The sequence below is a fragment of the Prunus avium genome, chromosome 1, assembly GCF_965620075.1.
Source record: "Prunus avium chromosome 1, drPruAviu1.hap1.1, whole genome shotgun sequence".
In the NCBI taxonomy this organism is placed as follows: Eukaryota; Viridiplantae; Streptophyta; class Magnoliopsida; order Rosales; family Rosaceae; genus Prunus; species Prunus avium.
Window position 1 is genome coordinate 39002220 of NC_142284.1, and position 22382 is coordinate 39024601.

Genomic DNA, 22382 nt, shown 5'->3' on the forward strand with positions numbered 1-22382 from the left:
TGACCCTCGCGACTAGGCACGAAACATGTAGTAATTAAGATAAACAAAATACAATAACTGGGTTGGGCTGCTAGGTTGCTAAAAGAATGGTGCCTGTCAATCACTATATGAACCTCTATCTCGGAATAATTTGAGCAGCAATCACTACATGAAAACCATCTTTCACGTTTCTCTAATAATTTACACAATTCTGATGATACATGGAAAACTATCTGACATTCATGACAAAACCGCAAAAAGTTTGATGTATGCCCTAATTTTTCCTCCTTAATTGTCTTGATCACACCGTGCAACGTTCGTTCGAGCCTTTTGGGGCAGAAGAAGTTCACAGTTTCATCTCACAGGTATATGTTCTCCGAGCTTTTGTAGGAGAAGCTCCTCAATAATCAGTGTTGAGTTTTTCAATCAGATATCCTTGTTCAAGCTTTGCACATGCAAGGGGTCAGGGGGTTCTCCCACAGGTCATAGTTAGGGAAGGTCTCTTCTGGTAATCCAGTTCGTGTTTCGTGGGTGACAACAACGTCTTCGGCAAAGGTTGCCCATCCCAAGTAAGGGTCCCCAAAAGATTTAGACATAAGTCCCTTGTCTGGTTTTATGGATTTAAGAAGATGACCCATATACCTGCGTGCCCCGATGATCAGTTTAGCAAAGTTTCCTCCATGGGTCATTACAAATACATCAGACTTCAAGCAAACCAGGAAGTCAAGTGCTGCCAAGCTAGTCACATGCTTCCTGAAATTATCCAACTCCTGCTTAGTTGCCAACTCCTCTTTCGTTACCTGTTATGAACAGTCAAAATGAACCTATCCATCAAGAGGGGGAAACAAGGATTCAAAGTGAAGAAGTGTCCATATGATCCACTAAGTTTCAGCTTTCAAATGATTATACAGTTATCCAAAGTAACCCCAGCTAGAATTATTACAAACAAGAATTTCTAAAATCAACATGTCATTCAAGTAAAATATTCTAAATAATGGAAATGGTATAATGTTTTAAGATATAATTTACTTTACAGTTCAAAATTAACGAGCCACCTTCACGACATAAGATCAGTCAGTAAGCTATGTTAGAATAAATTAGAAGTTCATACCAGATTTGGGAACATGTTCCTCAGTGGTGCCATCCTGTTGTGCCCACCATAGACCTGTCCGGAAGCAACATAAATTTGAGTCTCCTTAGGATAGCCCATTGCTCGAAGAATGACAGCCACTTCCCCAGGCTCCAGGGGACATCTCCCTTCCTTCCGCTTCTGCAGGGCTAGTTGCCATATATGGGTACCATTCTGCATACCAAAATCACCACCAAAAGAAAAGAAGAAACAAAATAAGACTAATATTCTTTTAAGGTTCTGACTCCATAAAGTTGACCTAGATATTTTATTTACCTTGTACCGTCTTGGCCATTCTTTTTCTCTGTATTTTGCCATTAGAGCTTTCTCTTCCCTTGTGCCCACAAAATCACAGAAGGATAGACCTACCATCCCTTTCTCAAACCTAAGATGAAGAGCCCTGCTAAGTGTAGAATTGTTAGTAAGGTTGAAAAAAATCCTGAAAGGGTTAAGCTCACTTTCCTAATGCCAATGTTACATACATATAAGGATTGGAGCTGCCAGTGCGGTTTCTCATCCTTGATGCCAATAAATCGGCCATCTGCTCTATTTCAGGAAGAAACTTAAGAGCATGATAGTTCACCCTGCACCTTAGCCTGTTGATTTCTTGAGGGACATTGTCATACCTGAAACCAGATCGTTAGCTTGATATACATTGTTCACCATTTGTCAGCAGCTTAAACCTTTTTTATCCAGCGGTTTTCTAACAGATATAACCACTTGTAAGTTTAGGGCAGCACACAGCACACCTATATATCAAATTCATGACTTACCCTAGTCGATCAACAAAAGGTTTTAGGGCCATTATCTTCTTCTCCTTGATTCGAGGCAGAACATTGTCAATGTAAAATTGTGCCGGTGCATACTTCGGAATGTTCTTTACTGTCCGTCTAAAGAAAAAAATTCCACAAATCATTGCAAGTTGCATCAACAATCCAAATGTTTTCCCTAGATTGGAGGGAGAGAGGGATAGATATAGAGACAGAGAGAGCGAACTTAACCTTATACTTGAAAATAGCTCAGTTTTGTCTGTAAACCACTCAGGAATATCACGAACAATTCGTACATCATCCTTCAGGTAATCAATGAAATGATCAACGTCAAAGATATCTTCAAATTTCCTGCAGACATTGCCATATTTTAATGAAGAATTGCAAGCATAAGAGATCCCAACACAGTACCATATGGAGCAGTTTCAAATGGTCATATTTTTCAGTGATCCTTAAAATGGCAAAAAGATTTATAGTGCATAGAAGCTACTTCTGTTCCTATTAAGTTGACAAGGGAGATTAATCCAAATTTTCAAGATTTGTAACAGAAGATCATTAACATGAATAACGATATTCTCTCTTTTTTCTTCTTCTTCTTTACACATACACTGCGTTTAAAACATTACACTATTGTGACAGTAAGTATAAAAATAATGGTAAATCTCACGTTTGGTCTTTCCAAATCTGGTCCTGCTTCAGCACTGGCAAAATAAGGGTGGCATTCATTATTTTGGCCACAGCCACTGCATTGCATATCTGCATGAAATAATATACACAATGGTAAATGTGTGTACATACATGGCTGGCCACTTCACATACAATGATAAGGCACAATCATCCACTTCTCAAAGAGTGAACTTAATAAAACCCACTTAAAAAACAATATCTCATACTAATATGCGAATTTACCAACCAGACTAGTGCATTTCTCCACCATTATCACTCAATTAAAATAAGTTTAAATTGCTATATATATTTGTTTGTAAACCATGAGCTCAGCAAGAGAGACAAGCTAATAAACAAGGAGAACAAGTGACTGCCACATCAGCAGACAAGATGTTGCCAATTTCAGCAAGCCATCCAGCATGGACACCAAGCTGGCAAACATATTATGGTTGAAGTTGTAACAGATTAACTGTTACGGCTAACAATTGTGACTAATCTGTAACAGTCTATAGCCATCACTTAACTAACAGGCTTAGCTGGCTTTCTGGCAAATCCTTAGGAGCTTTGGCTATATATTTGAGAAAATGGATACTGTACTTTCTCTTGAAGGTTCTTGAAGTTTTCTTTCACTTTCACTTGTCCATTCTTATAATGTGCACAAGTTGGTGAAAAATTAAGGAAAAGACTTTCTAAATCAGATTACAAGTATACAGAGCAGAACATACCGCAATTCTTTGCTGATTCAGACCCCCCTCTGCATGGATAAATATGTACCCAGTTGTTTCATTTTCAGGTGGAAGATCTGAATAGAGCAAGAAAGATTCTAAATTTAGAAAAGAAACTCAAACACGAAAATAGAATCTAGAACTTGACATAGTAAACAGATCTAGATTACAAGGTTACAAGGGAGCAGCAACAACAGCTCACAACAACATTGTAGTTAGATTTCTAAAACAGTAAAAGAGGAGCTCAGCTTACCTGAAAACCCACCGAGGCGACGCTCAGCACAGGGCTTCCAAGATGTGGTTGCTGAATAAGGATTCTCCCAAAGTGAAGGCGCTTCCTTGACCTGAAATTTCAACAATCTCACAATTTCATTACAGACATTTCAACGTTGACCTAACACACAGCTTCAGAAACTTACATGAGGACAGTGAAGAGTGATGCCATCTTTTTTACACAAGTACGGAGCATTCTGCGATACAATTCAACAAAAAATGAAAGCAATTAACAAACATAAAAATCCAGAGCTCCAAGAAAATATGATCTTATCCTAATTTCCAGACACCAGAAATCCAAACAAGAAAAAGCACAAAAAGAACCAATACCACTCGTTTCACGATTGCCAAAATCGACACTAAGCCAAGGAGGGCAACGACAATGACCACGACCAGTAAGATCCTAGAGCTGTTAGCATCGTCGCCAATGGACGGACAGATGGATTGGAAATGGGAGAAGAAAGGACGGTCACGATCTTTGTAGGGGTGGCGACCGCGACCGTCTTCGTCGTCTACGGGTTGAGTGTCCGACATCAAAGGGGACGAGTCTTCATCTCGCTTCATTGGAGAAGAAGTGCCTCGAGCCCCCATCGAGATGCTGCGCCTGAGCTCAGCCATGGCTCGCTTCGGACTGTAAGTCATGGCTTTTGAGGTTTTTTCTGGCTTTGGTATGTTAAAGGTGGAGTGAGGAGGTAAAGCCAAAGGCGATTTATTTCGTAAGTAAAATTAAAAAATGAAAAAACAACAATTTACTTTTGGTCTATATAGTTTGCCCATTTTATAATTTCATCCCGTGGTTTTAATTTTAGGAATTTGACACCCTTCTTAAATTGATCGAATTGAAAATGAAAAGGATACAATTGAAATAATTGAAACTAGATAGGCTAAAGTAATAAATATTTCAAAATATGGGGACTAAAAAGACTTTTTGTTAAATGAAAATTACGAGGGAACGGCACCGTTTTGAAAGGGATGGGCATTTTCGGACATCTAAAACTAACAGCCCGAACACTGGTAAACTAACCAAAGCCATCATCACGCAGACACGGAACCTAGCAGCCCGGCACCAAAGAAGGAACACGAAGCACACCAGTGACCGCCACATGGCGGCCACTCGAGCCCCTCTGTCCTCATACCAAAACCCTAGCTCCACACCCACACTGAAATCTCCTCCCAAACCCTCTTATGTCGCTTTTGAAATCAAAGCCTCGACCTTGAGGAAAAAGAAGAAGCAGAACGGCATTAGGTGCGAGATCAAGAGCTTCGAGAATCCGCACAATTGGACCATCGAGCCGGACACGCCTATTCACCTCTTTCACAACCCTCCAGAAGCTCAGGTGGCAATGGCTTCCGGATCGGCAGTAAAGAAAGTGAAGAAGGTCTGCCTCTTCTACTGCGCCGAGACCAAGTCGCTCGCTCAGAAAGTCGCGGCTCAATCTGACGCCATTGAGCTCCGTAGCATCAATTGGAGGTGACCTGTAATTAGGCATTTTCCATGGAAAATGTAAATTTTCATTATAAATGCATAAGCTTTATTGTTTCTGAATTGCTCTTGTATGCAATTTTGTAAATTTTGTTTCTTTTAGGAAATTTGATGATGGGTTTCCCAACATATTCATACCCAATGCTCATGGCATTCGAGGACACCATGTGGCCTTTCTGGCCTCGTTTAGTTCCCCATCAGTGATTTTTGAGCAGCTCTCTGTGATCTATGCATTGCCCAAGTTGTTCATCTCCTCATTCACGCTCGTCCTTCCCTTTTTTCCCACTGGGACTTCTGAGCGTATGGAGGATGAGGGAGATGTTGCCACCGCTTTCACACTTGCCAGGGCCTTGTCAAATATACCCATTTCAATGGGAGGGCCCACTAGTTTAGTCATCTATGATATCCATGCCTTGCAGGTTTCTCTACCACATTACTATTCAATTGTGTCTTCTCATAGTCATCAGTAAGCAATATGCAATGATTTTTCTGACAGTGTTTTTTTCATTGTCTTTTGTGTTTAGGAGAGATTTTACTTTGGTGATAATATCTTACCATGCTTTGAAAGTGGGATCCCTTTGCTCAAAAGTAGGCTGCAACAGCTCCCTGATTCTGACAATGTAAAGTTCTTTTCCCCTGTGGATGTTGAGTCCTGGGAATTTAGATGTTGATAAGAGTAATTATTCAAATCAATTTTTATTTCTGAAATTGTGTGATGATTTTCTTTTCACATTTCAGATATCCATTGCTTTTCCTGATGATGGTGCATGGAAACGATTTCATAAGCAGCTACAGCATTTCCCAACGGTATTTTGTTTTCCTTTTCCTAGTAACAAGGAGGATCTGTTACTTGTGTGTGTGTGTTTAATTGGAGCTAAGAGTCTTCAAAACCACATATACATGACAATTATCTTCCTGTCTTCATGTTTGTTCTAAGTATTTTGACAAGAATTTGATCATTGAGCCCTGTGCACTACTCTTCAGAGTTATATAATAGGATGGATATGTCAATGAGCTGGGTGTATTAAATTGCATGCTCTATACTCCAATTCCATCCTTAAGATTTCATCATAAAGCTTATAGTTCGTGTAAGAGGTGCAGCTGGACACTGTTTGTTCAACTATGTTGTGGTGTCATCTCCTTCGCTGACATTTTCATGAACTTTAATATTTACTTCATGAAGGCGTGATTTAATTATGTTTCTTGTTGGCTGCATAACCTGCCACAATTAAATGCAGATTGTCTGTGCTAAAGTTCGGGAAGGTGACCAACGAATTGTACGTATTAAGGAGGGAGACCCAAGAGGACGGCATGTTGTGATTGTTGATGATTTGGTTCAATCTGGTGGCACCTTGATCGAATGCCAGGTATCAAAATCCTGGGTGAACTTCTTGTCTGCTGCCTGATACTAATAACCTTAAAATGAAAGAAGACTGTGTATGACTGATGTGCCTGCCTTGAGCACAACATTTTAACCCTATAATACTGGTCATAACACACAGAACCTTGAAATTCAGATAGAATATGGCCCAATTGATAACATGATCAACACTTTTGGCAAAAAGTAAAGAATAAAATTGTCCACTGGGTTGGATCTGGAAAATAACTTCTTGACCAATAGATGGACATTGGACTTATTCTGCTTGTTTCTTGCTACACACTCCTAACTTTCACAGAGGAGAATAGTTCTTCCATTTGTTTATAACTAATCTGAAATGTCTTGTTACGTTCTCACTTGTTTTAGAAAGTTTTAGCCGCCCATGGAGCTGCGAAAATCAGTGCTTATGTAACACATGGGATTTTTCCTAATAGATCATGGGAACGCTTTAAAAGAGATAATGGAGGTATTACGTGCTCTACTTACTTTTCCTCTGAAGTTTTTATTATTCGTTATTCTTTTGATTTGTAGTTAACTTTCATGCTCTTGTATAATTTAACAAAAAATAAACTCACTACTACATGGTGCTAACTTGGTTGAGACTCTCCAAGTACGATTTCTAATTCCTCTGTGCATTCTTTCTTTCCTTTTCCAACCAGGGAACCCTGAGCATGGGCTGACCTACTTCTGGATTACAGACTCATGTCCACTCACAGTGAAAGATGTGATGCACAATCCACCGTTTGAAGTTCTTAGCCTTGCTGGTTCTATAGCGGCTACTCTTCAAATATAAGAGAAACTTAGGAGCACTAGATAAAAGTGCCTTCTCTTAGGTTTTATTTCTTGTTCTCCCACCCTTTCTTCCTCTTGTGGGGTTCAACGGATTATAGAGTGATCAAGCATAGAGAAGTACAAGGATTCGAGTATCAGGCTGCAGCGAAGAATTTTTACTTTTTGTAGCAGTTATTATGACAAAATGATGCAAACTTTCAGGGGCATTGACAAAGTTTAGCACTTTGATTACAATAAACACCTAGCATCCTCAATGCTAAGTTGCTGTCAAAATTATAATCTAGCTCTAGGAATAGAGCAAGGGCAATAGCCATTTCTGAAGAAAAGTTATAGGCTAACATTGTCTACAGTTCGAGCATATGTGATTTCCTTTTAGACAAATTGTAAGAAGTTATTTCTATATATTAAGTATTTCATATGTGCAAAGCAAGTGAAGGAAATTAGCCTTCATATTGTATCACTACTCTTTAGTAACTGTTTCTGCACTGGTGTGCACAGTGCCTGCCTTTCTTGGCCCGGTATCCTTCTCCAGAAGGATTGTACAAACTAAATGGTGATGGCAGCTTGCAAGGATGAATCTGACAGAATGGGTGCTGGGGTTAGTGATCGTCCTGGAGGGTGGCTTGCCAATCACTTCAGGCAGGGCGAAGCCACCTTCGGAGCCATCTTTTTTGGATGAAATTCTTAGATAGGTCTATAATAGTGTTTTTTTATAGTACTTTTAGAAGTTATATAATTGTTGGTGATTACAAGAAGTAAAAAGAAATTTGTTTTACTAGCATTTATCAAATTAAAGTTTGAGTGCTGCTATTTCCACCCACCTGTCCTATTTTCTCACCCACTTTATCTTCCCGCATACCATATAAATTTTAAAAAACACAATTCTATTTTTCCACCCACCAATATTCCTAAAATACCCTTTTAATTATTACCTCATTTCCTCTCTCCTTTATTCTCTTTACTCATTTCTTCTCTCTCTGACGGCCCACACATCTCTCTCTCATTTTTGCTGTATCTTATTTTCTATCTCTCTCTCTGTCTCTCGTGTTTACTATACAAACTGAAACTGTTTTTTGCTGTAATTTTTATTTTTATTTTTGTAAATATGAATTCTGTGAATATAATCATATTTATGCTCTTAGCTTTCTACTATTGTAAATAAACTTTTTCTCCAAAGTTATCCAAGGACCAGAAATCTATTGAACTTTGCAATAAAAAAATATAAAACACCCATTCTTAACACATGGGAATGTCAAAGAGTACAAAGCCAAGTTCAATCATCATCAGATGCAATTGTTTCTCTAGTTATAACAGTAGACCTTGTAATATATATGAATTGTTGTATGCGAGTAATATATGGGGTGGCCCATTCTGTAGTCCATGGTTCCCGGTATCTGTCCCAATTTGTTGCTATAGGAGGAATTGGATGACTTGGCTTCAAGAATACCTGCACAAAGGTGTAAATATATATAAGGACATATGTATGAAATAAACAACTTATATTCAGATTATAAAATACCTGCACAAAATGACGATTGATGAATCCGATAGCGATCTCTCTACAGTCTGATAGTGGCACTGGTCTTGATCTAAGAGGTAAGAACGTTAGACATTGTACATTAGATAGGTGCACAAGTACAACATCATAACATGATGCAATAATATGGCCCATGTCAGGCATAGTCATCCATCGATCAAAATTTGCATCAGGTCCAAAGTACGCTAATGAGTGCTTTAGCTCATAGATCCTATTTTCAGACCCATAAAGTGCTGAATAGTGAACTGAATAAGTCTCAAGCTCATTCAATAAATCTCCTCTTACTTGTACCCATCCATCCTCACCAGAACCTAATAATGCTGCAATAGCTCTGTACCCACAATGTCCATCTGCTACCACATCTTTTACATGATGGATGTATGACCTTAATGCTTGTGGAAATGCATCAACAAACTCAACTAGCTTATGTAGCGGGGTGCGATACACCTGCACACATGTACATAGTTAGTTATAAAATTACTAAAGACGTGAAGATTATATCATCTTGCTATAATAAATATATAAATATATTATTGTTTGTGCTTGATAAATCACGGCCATAAGTTGGCCGAAGGAGCCCCTTCTCTCGGCCCTGGCACTTGTTCGTAAAAACTGAAACGCAGCGTTTCGCCTGGGTACTTCGCCTTCCTAAAGACAAAAGAAGAAATGCTAAGGCATGATCATCTTGGCCTCAAGCGCAGGCCGAGGCCGAGGCCGAACAAAATCACGGCCAAGGCATTAAAGGCAAATCATCACGTGACAGCAGGGTCCCAGGCTTCATTTAATGAAGTAGTGTCTGTTTAATGCAGCAAACCCACTGGCCACAAAGAAGCATTTAATGCATGAGGGAAGGTGGGAAGTGACTGAAGTCAGGATTTGGTGATGAGGATCAGAGTGATTAGACGTGGACATTCTCACAAGAATTCTGACAGCCTGAGATATTGGTTCATCAGCTATCCAGGCCATAAATGAGTCTCCACGGCCAGAAGCTCAGAACCCACGATCAAGAGCGGCGGCCGGGATTCACCGGGATTTCTGGGGTCACACCACCATACTTCACGATCCCAAATGTCGATTGGACTGCCCACTTGCTCCAATCAGGCTCCACCATGCAGATTTTTAGCCTCGATTACTCCTGCAGAGACTCTTCCTATAAATACAAGACTCGAGCTACATTCAAAGGGTTCAACACCAAAACAAAGCCTCTCACGGAGCAACTTATTTTTTCCTGTAATGCACTTTCAATATCTTTACTTGCTTTCCTAGGAGTAGTGTTAGATTGTAAGGAAAATCCATTCATTAATATATCATACGACCCTTGATTTTCAAGGCGCCGGAGCACCATCCTTGTTGTTCGTTCACTCACCCTATATATCATACGAACGTCGCTCCCTGAGCAGCGCGCCGGAGCACCGCCCAAAACCCACCACCAACACCATCACTCAACGGCCTTGTAGTTCAGGCCGTGAACCTAACAGCCGAGACCAGTTCCTCTCTCGGCTACAATCGTTTGATTAGGAAGACGAGTTCAAACAGGCGCACCACTTATCCATCCAACACTCATCAACACATCGACGCACGGTAGACTGTGCTGGCACGCCCGCGCACAACCGCACCGCACCCAAAAGCAGGAAACCGCGTGTTAACGCATATCCCCTCGGCCCGGAACTCCAGGCCGTGAGATTTGCGCGGCAGACAAGACCAAAGACTAAGGAGGAATTGCTGGCCGTAGCGTTTAACGAAGTGATACCAAGAGACGAGTCGAACAAATACCGGCACTTGAAGCCGTTGTATATCTCGGCTCACATAGAGGGTGTGCCCATATCCAAGGTTTTCGTTGACTGTGGGGGCGACGGTCAACATCCTTCCCTATTCCTTGATGAGAAAGCTGGACAAGTCGAAGGAGGACCTCATCCCCAGCGACGTGGTCATGAGCAGTTTTGTCGGCGATAAGTAAAAAACCATTGACGTATTGCCCTTAAAGATTACCGTGGCCGATCAGACGAGGGTCGCGGCCTTCTACGTGGTCGAATCAAGCGTCGACTACAACGTATTACTCGACCGTGATTGGATCCATCAATCTGGGTGTATACCGTCTTCCCTTTTCCAATTGTTATTCTTCTGGGACGGCCAAAAGGTGTCTATACACCCGGTCGACGAAAAACCTTTCGAGGCCAACGCCGTGCAAGCTCGGATTTACGACGGCGATATTGGATGGGTTGTCCTCACCGGCTACGATGCTACCGGCCGACCAACCAGAACGACAGCCCAGAAAGTGCTGGAGTTAGGCGCCGAGAATATCCGATAGGATTCGGCGCGCGAAGTGTTGATCGACCTCACCAGTCTTTAAATGACAGACAAGGCCACTAAAGAAGAGGGGGCAGCGGCCGTGAGGGATTTGGTAGAACGACTGCTGGAACACTGGGCGGCGGAATCCTTACGGCCAAATTCACCAATCAACCTGATCGAATTCCTCCACGAAGTGGACGAAACGGAGGCATTGACTTTGGACGACCTAGAAACGGCGCCCGCCGAAATGGAGGATAACTATCCTGAAGTCCAGGACCCTTTGTTAGAAATTAATGTAGGGTCCGAGGCCGAACCACGACCTCTTTTTGTAAGCCATCTGTTGGATCCTAAGTTAGCGGCCGAGGTTATCGGCTTGCTCCATGAATATAAGGATTGTTTTGCTTGGGATTATCATGAGATGCCTGGGTTGCCAAGAAGTTTGGTCGAGCACGAATTAAGAATCAAGGAGGGGTTCAAGCCTTTCCAACAGCCGCCAAGGCGTTTCTCGACCGAGGTATAGCTTAGGGTCAAGGAGGAAATTGAACGGCTCCTTAAAGCCGGCTTCATACGAACGGCCCGGTACGTTGAATGGCTGGCCAACATTGTACCGATTTTGAAGAGGTCTGGGGCTTTGAGGGTTTGCACCGATTACCGAAATCTGAACCTCGCGACCCCCAAAGACGAATATCTCATGCCTATGTCAGATCTCCTGGTGGACGGAGCCGCAAAGCACGAACTCCTGTCTTTCATGGATGGCCATGCGGGTTACAACCAGATTTTTGTGGCCGAGGAAGATGTTCACAAAACGGTGTTCAGATGTCCAGGAGCAATCGGAACCTATGAGTGGGTGGTCATGCCGTTCGGCCTGAAAAATGCCGGCGCGACATACCAAAGAGCCATGAACCTTATTTTTCACGACCTTATAGGCCGAACCGTTGAAGTCTACATCGACGATGTGGTTGTAAAGTCCCCGTCCAGAGCCGACCACATAGGACATCTTCGACAGGCTTTTGACCGGATGCGAGCGCACGGCCTAAAAATGAACCCGAAGAAATGTGCTTTTGGTGTCACCGCCGGGAATATCCTCGGTTTCTTGGTTCACTAACGAGGAATCGAGGTAGATAAAAATAAGGCTACGGCCATTATGGCGGCCCCTCCGCCGAGGACTAAAAAGGAGCTCCAGTCCTTCCTCGGTAAGGTGAACTTTTTACGGCGTTTCATATCCAATCTGGCGGGAAAAATTCGGCCGTTGTCTCCCTTGCTCAAACTCAAAGACATGGAATGGTTCGTATGGGGGGCAGAGCATCAGGCGGCCCTCGACGACATCAAGAAATATTTGTCCCAACCGCCGGTGCTTATGCCGCCGAAAAGGGGGAAACCATTGATGCTTTACATTTCGGCTTCAGAGGGCTCTATCGGCTGTCTGCTGGCTCAGAACAACGAGTCTGGGCGCGAACAAGCAGTGCACTATCTAAGCCGCACCCTCAACACGGCCGAATTGAACTATTCGCCGATCGAAAAATTATGCCTAGCGCTTTATTTCGCGGCCACCAAGTTGCGGCATTATATGCTTCCTTCGGTTGTTCAAATCATCTCTAAGACCGATCTCATCAAATATATGCTTACCCGGCCGATCATACGCGGCCAAATTGGGAAGTGGACGATGGCATTGTCCGAATTTACCTTTCAATACGTGGCTCAGAAATCGATCAAGGGTCAGGCTTTGGCCGATTTTCTGGCTCATCACCCGACCCAGGGACAAGAAGAGGAGTTGGAGGTCGAGATCGGTATGGCACGCATGGAAAAGAATTTTTGGACCATGTACTTTGACGGCTCCAGCACCGAGGCCAGGTCAGGAGCCGGAGTTGTGATTGAATCTCCTCAAGAGCAGAAGTGGCAGTTCGCTTTCCAACTCGATTTCAAATGCACTAATAATCAGGCTGAGTACGAAGCGCTCATCATTGCTCTCAAGATTTTGAAAGAAATGAAGGCAACCCGTGTTTTGGTCTACGACGACTCTCAGCTGGTGATTAACCAGTTAACTGGGGAATACCAATGCATGAGCGAGAATTTGGCCGTGTATTATGTGACGGCCCTCAACAAGGCCGATGGATTTTCTAGAATTTCCTTTGTTCATATATCGCGCACCGAAACGGCGAGGCCAATGAGATGGCCCAGGTAGCGTCTGGCGTAAACATCCCGGGCACCGACCATGATCGCGTTGTTTGTGCCTGATAAATCACGGCCATAATGCACTTGTTCGTAAAAACTGAAACGCAGCGTTTCGCCAGGGTACTTCGTCTTCCTAAAGACAAAAGAAGAAATGCTAAGGCATGATCATCTCGGCCTCAAGCGCAGGCCGAGGCCGAGGCCGAACAAAATCGCGGCCGGAAATATTAAAGTCAGATCATCACGTGATAGCAGGGACCCAGGCTTCATTTAATGAAGTAGTGCCTGTTTAATGCAGCAAACCCACTGGCCACAAAGAAGCATTTAATGCATGAGGGAAGGTGGGAAGTGACTGAAGTCAGGATTTGGTGTAGTTCAGGCCGTGAACCTAACAGCCGAGACCAGTTCCTCTCTCGGCTACAATCGTTTGATTAGGAAGACAGTTCAAACAGGCGCACCATTTATCCATCCAACACTCATCAACACATCGACGCAAGGTAGACCGTGCTGGCACGCCCGCGCACAACCGCACCGCACCCAAAAGCAGGAAACTGCGTGTTAATGCACATCCCATCGGCCCGGAACTCCAGGCCGTGAGATTTGCGCGGCAGACACGCGTGATAAGAATCGAGAGGCGTACCTTGCCAGCCTTGGCCGAACGAGGAATGACAGCGCAAGTGTTTTCGGCCGATATCACCGACGAGATCGACACGGCCGAAGCCGACTGGCGCTACCCCATAGTGAAGTATCTGCATAACCCTTCTGGCAGCCATGACAGGACTACACGGTTCCAAGCTCGGTGTTATTTAATTTATCAGAATGAGCTGTACCGAAAGGGATCATATGGTTTATTACTCCTATGTCCCAGCATCGAGGACATCAAGGTCATCATGAATGAATCTCACGAGGGGATTTGTGGTGCTCACCAGTCCGGGGTCAAGATGAGGTGATTGGTTCGGAGGCACGGCTATTACTGGCCGACCATTTTGAAAGATTGCATAGAGTATGCGAAGGGATGTATCAAGTGTCAAATCTACGGCCCCATACAAAGGGTACCGGCCGAAGCCTTTCACCCGGTTACCAAACCATGGCCATTCAGAGGGTGTGCCGTGGATATCATCAGCAAAGTCCATCCGGCCGCATCCAACCAACACGCTTGGATTTTGGTGGCGACCGACTATTTCACCAAATGGGTCGAGGCCGAGTCCTATCGGTCGATATCCAGCGCACAGGTGGTCAAATTCTTTGACAATCACATCGTTCATCGGTTCGGTATTCCAGAAACTATCACGGCCGACAACGGCCCGGTATTCGCATCGGCCGAGACACGGGAGTACACCGAGAAAATGGGGATCAAATTGATCCACTCAACACCTTACTACCCTCAATCTAACGGACAGGCCGAGGCAAGTAACAAAGTAATCAAGGGCATCCTAGAGAAGATGATCGAGGAAAAACCTAGGGCGTGGCACGACTTGCTCCCCGAAGCTCTTTGGGCTTACCGAACCTCAAAGTGGTCGGCCACGGGCACATCTCCTTACGCCTTAACCTACGGTCACGACGCCATCGTCCCGATGGAGTTAAAGGTTCGGTCTCTCCGTGTGGCCGAGCAGCCTGAGCGTGAAAGGGGGGGGGGGTTATGCACAAGCCATGGCTCAGAAGTTGGAAGATTTGGAGCAATCTAGACTCGATGCCTATAACCTGATGCAGGCACAAAAGCAAATCGCGGCGAGGGCTTACAACAAAAGGGTTAAGCAAAAGGCTTTCGCCGAAGGCAACCTAGTATGGCGAGCCGTGCTTCCTATTGGGACAAAGGACCTTCGGTTCGGCAAATTTTCGCCCAACTGGGAAGGACCGTTCATTATCGAACGAATTCTTGGCCGAGGTGCATTTCAATTAAAAGATAAAGATGAGGAATGGCACAACTTGCCGATCAACAGCCAATATTTGAAGAGATATATCCCGTCATTGTGGGAGACGGCCGCAGAAAGGTTATGAAATTTGCAAATATCAAAGTAGAGTATGCAACATAACAAAGACAAACTAAAGGAAATCATACTTCATTTTATTCATTTAAAAGGGGGGTGCGTTTACAAGGAGACGGCCAGGTCCTGGCCGAGTACAAACACACATAAGAAAAATCACATCCTAAATTTACGCGCTTCGGCTCCTTGGTCTTCTTGCAAGACAATCAGACGCCTCCCCCCGAGGCAGGACCTTCGCCACCTATATCGCCATCAGCCATGGCCAGCCTAAACCCAGGGCCTCACTCTAGGCAGTGGAAAGCGCAAGGGCCATCACTCCGGACACGGAAGGCCACTGCCACTCCAGCCGTGGTAAGCAGTCGCCATTCCGGCAGTGGCAGCGGCCGTCGTTCAGGCCGTGGTAGCGGCCATCACTCTGGACATGGTAAGCGGTCGTCATTTCGGTTATGGTAGGAGCCATCACTCCAGCCTTGGTGAAGGCCGTCACTCCGGCCATAGATATGACTCGAGTATTCAGCCGCATAAATTCGGCCACGTCGAGGTCATCATCCCAGATCTTCTCGCCCTCATCAAACTGCCAAGTCATCTGGACCAGGCCAAATTGCCAAGTCATGCGACTCAGCAGGTTTGGTTCCCTGGTTTTGAGGAAGCTGCAATATGGATCATTAGGGCAGTTGGAAATAAGGGAGGGCGAAGCCCAGGAATCAAAGAAGGGTTCCAGAGCGATTAAAGCAAGAAGGAAGTTCGCTGGATAATAATTTTAAGTTTGAGGAACGAGGGTTAAGAAAATTGGGGGAGGTCAGTATGAACCTTCGAAGAAAATGAACTCAGAGATCTTGGGAGTGTGAAGGAAAATGTGAAGGAGTTTGGGTTTTATACTGGCGCTGGAGTTCAAAACGGAGGTATGATCTCGAAAGATGAAACGGCCTGACAGCGCACTCAGAGCACGAGAAATTATGACAGAGACATGGTGGCCGACGTTTCGATTGGCAGGGCAAAATGATGACTCGTGCGAATTAAGAGTGCGATGACACGTCGAAAATCTAGAGACCTTCGTTTCATTTGACGAGGCGAAGCGACGCCCTGGGCAATGATGGCCTACACGACGTGCTTGAGGCATTAAATGCGCCGACTGGCCTGCGCATTTAATGCCCCAATTGTCAATCACTTCAGAAAGGAATCCAAAGGGTCCATCCCTTGGAATCCATTCGGCCCCTACCCATGTCGAGGCCGAAGAATCCAGGGATGTGGGGGCAATGTTTGTGCCTGATAAATCACGACCATAAGCTGGCCGAAGGAGCCCCTTCTCTCGGCCCTGGCACTTGTTCGTAAAAACTGAAACGCAGCGTTTCGCCAGGGTACTTCGCCTTCCTAAAGACAAAAGAAGAAATGCTAAGGCATGATCATCTCGGCCTCAAGCGCAGGCCGAGGCCGAGGCCGAACAAAATCACGGACAAGGCATTAAAGGCAAATCATCACGTGACAGCAGGGTCCCAGGCTTCATTTAATGAAGTAGTGCATGTTTAATGCAGCAAACCCACTGGACACAAAGAAGCATTTAATGCATGAGGGAAGGTGGGAAGTGACTGAAGTCAGGATTTGGTGATGAGGATCAGAGTGATTAGACGTGGACATTCTCACAAGAATTCTGATAGCCTGAGATATTGGTTCACCAGCTATCCAGGCCATAAATGCGTCTCCACGGCCAGAAGCTCAGAACCCACGATCAAGAGCGGCGGCCGGGATTCGCCTGGATTTCTGGGGTCACACCACCATACTTCACGATCCCAAATGTCGATTGGACTGCCCACTTGCTCCAATCAGGCTCCACCATGCAGATTTTTAGCCTCGATTACTCCTCCAGAGACTCTTCCTATAAATACAAGACTCGAGCTACATTCAAAGGGTTCAACACCAAAACAAAGCCTCCCACGGAGCAACTTATTTTTTCCTGTAATGCACTTTCAATATCTTTACTTGCTTTCCTAGGAGTAGTGTTAGATTGTAAGGAAAATCCATTCATCAATATATCATACGACCCTTGATTTTCAAGGCGCCGGAGCACCATCCTTGTTGTTCGTTCACTCACCCCATATATCATACGACCGTCGCTCCCTGAGCAGCGCACCGGAGCACCGCCCAAAACCCACCACCAACACCATCACTCAACGGCCTTGTAGTTCAGGCCGTGAACCTAACAGCCGAGACCAGTTCCTCTCTCGGCTACAATCGTTTGATTAGGAAGATGAGTTCAAACAGGCGCACCACTTATTCATCCAACACTCATCAACACATCGACGCACGGTAGACCGTGCTGGCACGCCCGCGCACAACCGCACCGCACCCAAAAGCAGGAAACCGCGTGTTAACGCATATCCCCTCGGCCCGGAACTCCAGGCCGTGAGATTTGCGCGGCAGACAATTATACCCACCCTCTCTTTTGGTCTCCTCTTTTGTTTTGCACTCACTTTAGGAGGAAGACCACCAAGACTACATCCATCCAACCTAGGTGAATCTACAACCTCAAACAAGGATGGATCACGACTAGTAGATTTATCCATCTTCTTACTTGGCCTACCTCGAGTCTTGGTATTCACAAATGGTTCCACAAGTGAAGTAGTTTGTGGTGCTACTAATTCCATAAGTTTCCTTTTAAGAATTATTTGTGTAGTTGCATCAGACTTCATTTAACGCCTATGAAATAACTCCATCTCTGCATCATAGGAACACTCCGAAGTTTTTCTTTTTAAGTGCAAATGTCATGTCAAGTTGCCTCCAATGTAGACACTCATAGGAACACTCATTTCAATCAAACCTAACTGTAGACACCAAAATTTAAATTCTTGTGTTTACACTAACCTCATTCGTGGTAAATTCACTAGTACAATCCACTATATGTTCAAAGTCCACGTTACTGCAACCAGAATATTCATCTCCCTGAAAAAAGAAAACAATAAACAATAGTAAGAATATTCATCTCCCTAGAACAGGGCCCAAATCGTAGAAGTAATACAGCAATAAAATGATAAAAGAAGCAACTTCACATCACGAAATTTAATGACAATGGCTAGTCAGCAGTCAAAAGATGACCAGCCCTTGAAACCAAAACTTGGCTCACGCTCCCCAATTTTTGAACGTACCCAGCAACTTCTTTACCCACCTTATTGTTAGGTCAATACTTGAATGTATCAAAATCACTAGCAAAAAAGTTAACATAGGTTCTTCAATAAAAACGATAGAATACAGTAAAGCTTGGAAAATTAAGAGAAATCTTGTCACCGAGTTCAAAACTCACTTGGAAAATTAAAATACCATTTTGCTTCTTCATCCTTCCTTCACCTCTCAGCTCTCTCTGCGTCAAAGGGTCCAGAGCTATTTATCTCGCTCGCCCTTCTTAAATCCATATTCTTGCCAAAACCAATTTGGCTAAGGATTTTTTAAGGCATGAGAAGGTAAAGAAATTGTTTAAGTATTGACCTAACAATAAGGTGGGTAAAGAGCCCAAATCGTAGAATTGTTGATTCATCCCCAGGTTTTCAGATTTTTAATTTGTTTAAGAAAAAAAAAATCAGAGTCCAAGAAATACTCATCTCCCAATGCTTTAAGTAATCCTAAAGATCTTAGAAATTCTGTTCAAATAGGATTACCTTACCTTTTCGCCAAAATCATTCTCTTCAACATCCATTCTCTTGTTGTTTTCTTCTTCATAAACAATTTGATTGAATGAATAGAGTTCTGAGCACTGAAAAGCCTTCTTCACCTTCTCATGAGCAAGGAGTCGTATTCTTGTGTTTTTTTTTCTTTCTGTCAAACGATAGGGTTACGTACTTGAGAAGTCTACGTCTTTTTATTTTTTCTTTTTTTCTCTTTCTTTTTCCTTAAGTCCTTTTAAGTCATTTTACAATAGGGTTAAATTTTTCTTTAAAAGTTTAAAGATAAGGTGGGTGGGAAAATAGGACAGGTGGGTGGAAATAGCAGCACTCTAAAGTTTTTATAACAAATTCATGGTCAATTTATTCTACATTTTGACCAAAAAACCAATTTATTCTATGTTTACAAGTAGTAAAAAGTGATCCGTTTAGCCAAACAGTAGTTTTGTTAACACATACACGATCAATATTTGATACCAAATATAGTGCTTCATGCGAATAACATAATTGGCACTCCTTGTTCCCTTGTGAAGGACATTTGTGGTGTTGCTGGCTAAGCTGGGGGAGGCGGAGTTGGTACGAGCGAAGCTAAGGGTGTAAATGGCAGAGGTGGAGCTGGCGAAGGCATAGTTGGCAGAGGCAGAGTTGGCCAATGCCTATTTGGCAAAGGTAGAGCTAGCGGAGGCGTAGTTGGAAAAGGCAGAGTTGGTCGAGGCTTATTTGGCAAAGGTGGTGCTAGCGGAGGCAGAATCGGTAGAGGCGTAGCTTGCATGGGCGGAGATGGAGGAGATGTAGCCGTCAATGGTGGAGGTGTAGCTGGCAAAATCAGAGCTAGCAGAGGCGTAGCCGGCACAGGCAGAGATGGTGGAGGTGTATCTGGCAAGTACGGAGTTGGCGGAGGTGTAGCTGGAAAAATCAGAGCTAATGGAGCTGCAGCCGGCATAGGCGAAGATGGTGGAGGCGTAGACGGCATAGGCGGAGATGGTGGAGGTGTAACAGGCAAAGGTGGAGATGGCAGAGGTGTAGGTGGCAAATGTTGACAATGACTTGAGACAAGCTGGAAACATGGAAAAGCTTGTCTACCACCTAGAAACTCCTTTCCATGTTTTAGGGGAACACAAGGGGAACACAACAAGCTGGAAACATGGAGACATAATTCATGCTTTGGAGATTGTAATTTATTGTGAATTGTGAATTGGGGATTGTAACCAACGGATAGCTATCTAGTTATATGCCTATACTTGTAGATATATATTCAATATGTGCAATGAGAAAAATTAGATTTGCATTCTCTGCAAAACCTCTCTTATTTCACATTCTCTACTTTCTCAATTACACTATCTTTGGCATGGTATCAGAGCAATCGATTTTGGTTGCCTCTGCATAACCTTGTTCTTGCCTAATCTCTACCCATCCTTACCCATAATTTGCTGTTATATCATTCTTATCTCATACTTTGCCTTGCCTCAAAATTGGTCTTGATCACAAGTCCTATTTGTGCTCTTGTTTGCTGAAGTTCTAAGCTATTTCTTTCTCTTAATCTATTTACATCATGGGTGACACCAACGACACAATCAACTCCACGGCCAATTCCTCTAAGATCGACTCCACCAAGATCGACTCCACAACTCCACCACTCCGGTCCTCTCATGACTTCTCTCAAATTACTCCTGATAAATTGGATGGGTCCAACTACCCTGCATGGTCTCGTAGTGTTCGCTTGGCCATCACTGCTCGTCGTATGGCTGGTTTCATTAATGGTAAAAAGATTGCCCCTGTCATTGATGATCCTAGCTATGAAGCTTGGGATGAAGACAACTGCTTGGTGCAATCATGGCTCCTTAACTCCATGACCAAAAATGTATGTGCCTTATTTGATCATTGCTCAACGGCTTATGCGGTGTGGGATGCAGCTCAGAAGACATACACTGTTACTCAGAATAGCTCCAAGTTGTACCAACTCCGTCGTCAGTCCGTCACCACCTCTCAAAGTGGTGAACCTGTGAATGTCTTCTATGAAAAATTACACGTAACATGACAGGAAATTGACAGCCTCCGTCCCTGCAAACATAACAATCCCGATGATGTGGCTCTTCACCAACAAGCACTTGAAGTTGAACATGTGTACAATTTTTTGGGAGGACTCGATCCCAACTTTGATTCTGTTCGTAGTCGAATTCTTGCTATGAACCCGCTTCCAGCAGTCATTGAAGCTTATGCACTTGTGGTAGAGCCCTATCGGCCAAGCCCTATCGGCCACCACACCGTACGTCCTCCGGACTTCCCCCCCGGGGTCCAAAAACTAACGATGCAGAGGGAACTCAGAAGTGCACTCATTGTGGTGGTAATCATCTTGTTGAGAAGTGCTTTAAGCTTCATGGTTATCCTGAGTGGTGGGATGCTCTCAAGTCCCGCAACAAAACACCCAAGGCAGCATGTGTTATAACTACCGATGCTTCCCCATCTTCCACCCTACTCTTCGACTCCGAATCAGGTACACGACCCACTACATGGATAATTGACACATGTGCCACTGATCATATGACTTTTGACTCTACTATGTTTTCCACATTATCTTCTAAGTCTCGTCATCCTTACATCACTAGCGCCAATGGAGTTCCTTCTAATGTTGCTGGTGAAGGAACTATATCACTTTCCCCTTCCTTATCTTTATCTCATACACTACTTGTTCCCTCAATCAATTGCAATTTGCTATCTGTTGGAAAATTACTTGACTCACATAATTGTTATGCCACATTCTATCCTTCCCATTGTATTTTTTAGGACCTCACGACTCACGCGACGATTGGGCATGGTAAACGAAGAGGGGGGTTGTATTCCTTGACGGTCTCTTCACCACCAAGGGCAGCTCGCAATCAACACCAGATTTGGCTCTGGCATCGTCGCCTAGGACATCCATCCTTTGGCTATCTTCAAAGTTTGTTTCCATCTTTGTTCCGTGGCTTAGATAATCATCAGTTTCAGTGTGAAACCTGTGTATTGGCCAAAAGCCATCGAATTGTTTTTCCCTTAAGTGATAATAAAACGGAATTCCCTTTTGATTTGGTTCACTATGATGTTTGGGGTCTTGTTGAAGTTTCTTCCAATGGCAAAAGATGGTTTGTTACATTTATTGATGATTGCACTCGCATGACTTGGGTATATTTACTAGCTCATAAAAGTGATGTTTCCGCTGCAATCCATGAATTTCATACTATGATTACCACACAGTTCCAAGCCTTCATCAAAGTATTCCGGTTTGATAATGGTGGGGAATATGTGAACAATGTCTTGGCACAATTCTTCCGAGACCACGACATCATTCATCAAACCTCCACATCTTTTACTCCGTAACAAAATGTTGTCGCAGAGCGAAAGAATCAACAATTACTTGAGGTTGCTCGTGCATACATGCTGGATAAATCGGTCCCTCACTACTTATGGGGACATGCCCTTCTTTCTGCAGTCTATGTAATTAATCGAGTGCCTAGTAGTGTTTTGAAGTTTGAAACTCCACCGAACACCTTGGCTCGTCACGTCTCTCTTCCTACAGTCCT

General features: G+C 43.8%; 3 protein-coding genes across 4 annotated transcripts; 1 reads left to right on the top strand and 2 right to left on the bottom strand.

The window, feature by feature from the left end:
• Positions 1 to 90: 90 nt before the first annotated feature.
• On the bottom strand, positions 91 to 4234 carry LOC110773365 (O-fucosyltransferase family protein). Its single transcript, XM_021977876.2, has 11 exons — positions 3873 to 4234; positions 3689 to 3739; positions 3523 to 3613; positions 3270 to 3346; positions 2546 to 2634; positions 2110 to 2229; positions 1882 to 1998; positions 1591 to 1734; positions 1385 to 1508; positions 1091 to 1282; positions 91 to 779 (listed from the first exon to the last, which is right to left on the bottom strand). The coding sequence occupies exons 1-11, from the start codon at positions 4182 to 4184 to the stop codon at positions 420 to 422; spliced, it is 1677 nt and encodes a 558-aa protein (XP_021833568.1). The 5' UTR covers positions 4185 to 4234; the 3' UTR covers positions 91 to 419.
• A 313-nt stretch (positions 4235 to 4547) lies between these two features.
• On the top strand, positions 4548 to 7976 carry LOC110773363 (ribose-phosphate pyrophosphokinase 4). Of its 2 annotated transcripts, XR_015828959.1 has the most exons (8): positions 4548 to 5013; positions 5129 to 5444; positions 5550 to 5645; positions 5764 to 5832; positions 6264 to 6392; positions 6770 to 6869; positions 7063 to 7578; positions 7694 to 7976. XR_015828959.1 is itself a non-coding variant. In XM_021977874.2 (7 exons), exons 1-7 carry the CDS (start codon positions 4646 to 4648, stop codon positions 7194 to 7196), a joined length of 1212 nt encoding a protein of 403 aa, XP_021833566.1. In that variant the 5' UTR covers positions 4548 to 4645; the 3' UTR covers positions 7197 to 7621. The 2 variants fall into 2 exon arrangements, 1 of the variants encoding a protein (XP_021833566.1); XM_021977874.2 differs by lacking the exon at positions 7694 to 7976 and having other exon boundaries at positions 7063 to 7621.
• Positions 7977 to 8468: 492 nt separating this feature from the next.
• LOC110751233 (uncharacterized) lies at positions 8469 to 18860 on the bottom strand. The gene is made up of 4 exons (XM_021951667.2): positions 18828 to 18860; positions 18035 to 18112; positions 8715 to 9179; positions 8469 to 8642 (listed from the first exon to the last, which is right to left on the bottom strand). Exons 1-4 carry the CDS (start codon positions 18858 to 18860, stop codon positions 8469 to 8471), a joined length of 750 nt encoding a protein of 249 aa, XP_021807359.2.
• Between the last annotated feature and the right edge of the window lie 3522 nt (positions 18861 to 22382).